At 40.7% G+C, this 5,838-nt stretch overlaps 1 protein-coding gene and 1 long non-coding RNA gene across 2 annotated transcripts; one reads left to right on the forward strand and one right to left on the reverse strand.

Moving 5' to 3' along the window:
• Nucleotides 1-2,317, reverse strand: LOC309512653 (E3 SUMO-protein ligase ZBED1-like). Its single transcript, XM_082188352.1, has 3 exons — nucleotides 1,422-2,317; nucleotides 348-949; nucleotides 1-258 (listed from the first exon to the last, which is right to left on the reverse strand). The coding sequence occupies exons 1-3, from the start codon at nucleotides 1,492-1,494 to the stop codon at nucleotides 67-69; spliced, it is 867 nt and encodes a 288-aa protein (XP_082044478.1). The 5' UTR covers nucleotides 1,495-2,317; the 3' UTR covers nucleotides 1-66.
• Nucleotides 2,318-4,055: 1,738 nt separating this feature from the next.
• On the forward strand, nucleotides 4,056-5,562 carry LOC309503430. The gene is made up of 5 exons (XR_014207641.1): nucleotides 4,056-4,279; nucleotides 4,364-4,426; nucleotides 4,506-4,573; nucleotides 4,652-4,778; nucleotides 4,877-5,562. It is a non-coding gene; the product is annotated as an uncharacterized lncRNA (long non-coding RNA).
• Nucleotides 5,563-5,838: the final 276 nt, after the last annotated feature.

Genomic DNA, 5,838 nt, shown 5'->3' on the forward strand with positions numbered 1-5,838 from the left:
TATCAATTTGAGTCAATCCATGCCCGCTCTGCTACATATTTATATATACAGTAATGTAACGTTAAGTCAACGGCGTTGATAAACACGCTGAAAAGCGATTATGCGTGTTGATAGCACGCCAAAAATGGAAATACGAATTGGCGTGTCATACATCCGCCATTTCATGAGATCAGTCTGAGCAGGTGGACTTTCCACATCCATGCTATCTTTCTCCATCACTGAAGTGCTTTGGGATACAGACTGCTGGCCGTGAATTTCCTGAAACAAATAAACAATGCACATGTTTTAGAAATGTGTTACATTGAATTCTTTCTTACCAGTTAAGTAAACTCCGTGGTTTCACTCACTATCAACTCAGAGATGGCTCGTTCCTTTAAGGTCTGGGTCTCTTCTTCAGAGAGGTATTGTGTTCGGAACCTTGGGTCTAGGAAAGTGGTGAAGTTTAGCAAGTCCTGCGTGCCTTCATATTTGTTGTTGAGGTAGCTAAGAATTTTTGATTTCAGTGATTTGGTCAGGTCAGTGTCTGCTTCGTCTTCAGCCAGCACTGAGGTGTTCAGAAGATGCAGAGCAGGTTTCACACAAGATATGCTCACATAACTTTCACCTGATAAGGCATCCGTGAAGTCCTGGAGTGGGCTGAGTGCCTTGTTTACAGATTCCAAGACCTCCAGATCCTGCCATGAGGGGAGTAGGTGTTGCACTTTGCGGTCTGTAGAGAGAACCTTGGACAACGCACTTTGCTGCTCCAGGACTCTTTCTATCATTTTCTGAGTGGAACCCCATCGTGTTGAGCAGTCTGTCACCATGGCATGCTCTGGGAGGTTGAGCTCTCGTTGTGCTTCCCTCAAGGCCACTCTTTTCTTCCAACTATGGGAGAAGTGGCCCACAATCTTCCTGCATATCCCAGGAGCTCTGTTAATGCATTGTGCATTATTTTTCAGAGCATTTTCTGTGAATGATAAGATGAAAAACATTTACTCACTACAGTGACATTGCAAAAACGTTTAATATTCACATTCTGATTACATGCCCAATTCATATGAATGGCATAAAACAGTAATACAAACATGACAACACACACACACAGTGTTAATATTTTTATCAAATCATGTCACCACTCTAGGCCTAATTAATTATATTGGAGTAGCAGGCAAATAGCAATGTCAGATTTGTTCTTTACACTCATCCATCTCTCACAGAGTTATGTTTAATGCTAATTAATAGCCCTAAATGAAATGGGCTACTCCTAGTATCTTTTGTGGCACACATCATTTTACATTGTATTTAAAGTTATTTCATTAATAAATCAAGGGTACAACTGCCCCTAACGCCTAACCCCAAAGTTAATTGCTCTTAAAAGTACAGTAGTTTAAAATAGTTGCTGTAGTGTAATAACCAACTATGAAATCAATTTAACTTACCAATGGCCAAATGAAGTCTATGCCCAAAACACTGGATTCTGGTCCACTGATTAAGCTCCACCGCTTTGACCATGTTAGTGCCGTTGTCTGTTGTTATGGCGACCTGACGCTCCTCGCAGAGGTCCCACGCAGCCAGTGCCTCTCTCAAGCCCAAGGCTATGTTTTCTCCTGTGTGGTCGTCGGGGAAATACGATGTTTGCAGGCAGTGGCTTTTCAATTCAAACTCCTCGTCGACAAAGTGCACAGTCAAGCTAATATACGGTTCACTTGTCCTGCTTGACCACAGGTCCAGAACGTCACCGTAGCCATTTCCTTTTGAACTTCGTCACGGCACGAGTTATAAAGTTTAGGGATCGCTATTTTGAGAGAAATAGTTTCGAGAGGGCAGTTGGCACCTCTTGTCCAGTGTGTGGATCATTTTCTGAAATCCCACTTTACTAACGGTGTGTATAGGCATCATGTCTTTTGCCAAACAGTGCGTTATGGCGTCGGTGATTTCTTTATGTCTAGGCGAAGACTTATCATATGGCGTGAGGCTTGCAAACACATCTGTAATTGTGTTTTGTTTTGTTCGGGGAACAGCTTAAGCTTGTGCCTTGTTTCCTTCAGTTGTCTCTTTACTACTCTGGGTTTTCACCGTCATGCATTCATCATATTTTTCTCTGTGCTGTTTCAGGTGCTGATATAAATTTGTTGTATTGCCACGTGATGTAGCAACTTTAATTTAGCAAATCTTGCACAGTACCTCTCTCTGCTCAGTGTCAGTAATCCTAATCTAAAATACCGCCATATAACAGAGGTAGAGTTTTTTTTTGGCTACCAGATCAGTGTCGATCTCCTCGGCATCCATCTTTGCTCTGGTATCTCCGCGCTGCACACTCAAGTGACCACGCACGCCACACGCGCACTTTACTGAGACTGTCAGATCTTTTTTGTTTGTTATTTAATTTTTTTTATTTATTTTTTTTTGCGGCAAGGAAAATCGGCAAACTGTTCTCAGAAAGTTTGTGTTCTCAAGTCCACACACTTATAATCGCAACATTTTGGCGTCATATAATCGCACAGGCTGACATCGTGATTGCGATTGCGATGTGATTAATCGTGCAGCACTAATTTAAACCCAGTTAAAGCGTTGTGAGTCTAGATTTTGAGCATGTGAAATTGTGATATGATGTCACGCTCTGCATTGTCTTTTTCTAACAAAGATTTACAGTATAACTAATAATAATGATTTGAAAAAGGAAAAATATACAATCTACTGCAAATTTGTGTTCTTTTTTTCACATCTAAATTGGGTTGAGCTTGTGTTTCTGGTGTCCCACGTTCACATAGGTACACTGTAAAATATTGGTAACACTTTATTTCGATAGTCCGCTTTAGACATTCTTCTAACAATCTTTGCTACTAAGAACTATAATACTAATACTGTATACAACACAATCTGAAACCAAAATTGGCAGGAAGTTTCTGTAAATTTTACAGCATTTTTTTTTTTTTTACAGTAGGAATTCAATGGAAGGAAAAGTCTAGTGTGGCCGGCCCTTAATAAATGGAAAAGTTTAGTAACATAAATTAAATATCAGTATAAAAGTTTTTGTCAAAATATGGCAGTATTGTATATTTTAATGATAATATCACATTGTGTCATTGATCACATTTAGTAAATAGTTTTCACTAGAGATAGGATGTGTGCCTATAATGTTTTAAAAATAATAATTGGAATATCAGTGTGCCTCATTCATGGAAAGTTTCAGGGACGTATAATTAATTGTAATAATTAATTTATAAAAATGCAAAAATACAAAATGTAGAAAGTGATTACATCAGGGCTCACTTTTATGACCTTTCACTTCATATTTCTCTGAATTTTTTGATTTGCTGAAAATGCAATCAAACATTTTTCTTTCATTTCAGAGCTGGTGGAAGTGAAGGAGGAGAGTGAAGAACTGAGTGAAGTGAAGGAGGAGAGTGAAGAACTGAGTGAAGTGAAGGAGGAGAGAGAAGAACTGAGTGAAGTGGAGGAGAAACATCATGTCCAACCTGGAGAAAAACCTTTGAGTCGCTCAAAGACTAAAAAGACATTTTTAAAGAAAAGAACAGCCAGTAAATCTTTCACCTGCACTCAGTGTGGAAAGAGTTTTACAACCAAACAAAGTCTAGAGCGTCACATGAGAGTTCACACTGGAGAGAAGCCATTCACATGTGATCAATGCGGGAATAGTTTCACAGCCAAACATAATCTTGATGCGCATAGGAGAGTTCACACTGGAGAGAAGCCATTCACATGTGATCAATGTGGGAAGAGTTTCAGTCAATCATCATCCCTTAAAGAACACATTAGGATCCACACCGGAGAGAAGCCGTTCACATGTTGCCTTTGGCTTGCTCAGTTGGGGATATTTTGGGGATATTTTATTTTATTTTATCAATCAATAAATTCCTCTTGAAACAAACTTTGTTGTATTATTTTAATTTAATACTGTGAAGCTGCTTTGATACAATCTGTATTGTGAAAAGCGCTATACAAATAAACTTGACTTGACTTGACTTGACATGTGATTAATGCGGGAAACTATTTCTTAGGGCATCACAACTGAAGATACACCTGACAGTTCATACGAATGTAGCCAGTGGGACTTTAGGACCCAGGAGCGAGTAGCAAGGGCTTAAATGCAGAGGTGTCCATAAGGGCGGGTTTTTGCGTTTTGTCGGCCGCTTGGACAGGAAACGGAGGGGAGTGGAACCGCGATTATAGGTGAGCGTAGGCAGCCAGGTGTTGGCGTCCCGCATGTTGAAGTGTGTGTGCATGTGCAGTCACCAGTAACTGAATCGCGGAAGCGTTTCGGAGTTTAACGCCGGTAAGTATGCTTCCCTTAAAGAGTGTGGTTTTGATGTGAGCCGTGAGATGCTGTGGGGTGATTTTATTGTGGTCTATTTTGTAGAATGGGCGGGTAAACAGAACGAAGTTTGATATTCGCGGGGAACTCTCTCTCTCTCGTGGCCAGGTGCGTATAGTCAACAAGGCATTGAGACGGTCCCCTGCTCTACGTGCCGAGTATATTTATATCCCATGCTTTTTAACAGACTGTGCTGGTGTTACAGGGTGTTTGCGTAATTGCTGCCGTGTGTTGGTGTGGGTGGCCTAGCTCAAAGTAGGTATCTGTTAGCCTGATATTCAATTAATTGTTAGACTTTGGCCTTGCAAAGACTCACGTTTGTTTTATGTGTAGCTCGTCATTATACCAGGTCCTGTGCGTTCCTTCATCCGTGCGCACTGGCTTGTGCGCCCTCCGGCGTTTGTGTGCTTCAAAGCACACAGGGTCATTAGGAGCCTTTTGTGAATGAACACCGTCTCTTGTGAGTGTTCGAAGGTTTACAAGTGCTTTTAATGTATATCATCAGTAGGGTGCATGGGTTATGGGGATAAATAAATAAGTGTGTTTCTGTCTTTTTAGGTCTTTGCAGTTTGTGTACTCTGTTTGGACATCCAGCCACTGTTTTCTCATGTATGACATTTTTGTATGTTTTTATCACTCAGTTATATCATGCCCGTGAACCTCTATGATTAAGGTCACGTTCTTCTGATTATTGATATTTTACCATTGAGACGAATTATTGTATTTGGGCAGTGTGCAATACTAAAGATTGGGACGGGGAAGTGCCAGTGGTATGTGCAATTTGGGTAGCTTCCTATACAGCTGATCATAGTAGTACTTTCTGCACTTTACTTGTTCTTAGACTGAAGCGGGCATTGCTTGCGTTCTCGCAGTTAGTGGGCAGGGCTCAATACTCAATGTATTAAGGTGACCACCCGTGTGGTGTGATTAGAATTGGTGTGTACTAACAAAGCACTTTATGGTTGATGCAGTGTAACCTCGGTTGCTGTCTTTGGTGTGCTGAACCCTTTTGGAGCCTTGTGCTCATGGTGAATTAAACGTGGATCCCTGTCAACATTGAGCACTGTGGTCCGGCCCAACATTATTTAGTGTAGTTTTTCGTATAGTTATATATTTGTCTGCGAGAATTCATGTAAGTGCTTCTGATGTATTACTGTCATTAATGGTTGTTTTCATGTAAAGCAAGTATTTTAACCACTTTGATTGAAGATCACAAATAAATAATGTCTATATTGCTTTTGTTACATCAGCCTTCAATTGTTTCATTTACTTGAATATTATTAGCGTGGGGTACATCTTTATTTTGGAGTACTAGTTGGGTCTCCCATCCCAGTCCAATAAATGGGAGTGGCGTAGTTAGACTATATTTGGGGTATACTATTTTGGGTCTTTACTCCCAAAGGCCACATTTGGCGCAGTCGGCAGGGTACTATTTGTTGGCTGATGTGCATTAGCTTGGGGAAGAATTGGGTTTGTTGTGAGAAAACAGTGGCTGACTGGATCTAGGATTGTGGCAGTCT

This window comes from Leuciscus leuciscus (genome assembly GCF_965113295.1).
Source record: "Leuciscus leuciscus genome assembly, chromosome: 1".
Taxonomy (NCBI): domain Eukaryota; kingdom Metazoa; phylum Chordata; class Actinopteri; order Cypriniformes; family Leuciscidae; genus Leuciscus; species Leuciscus leuciscus.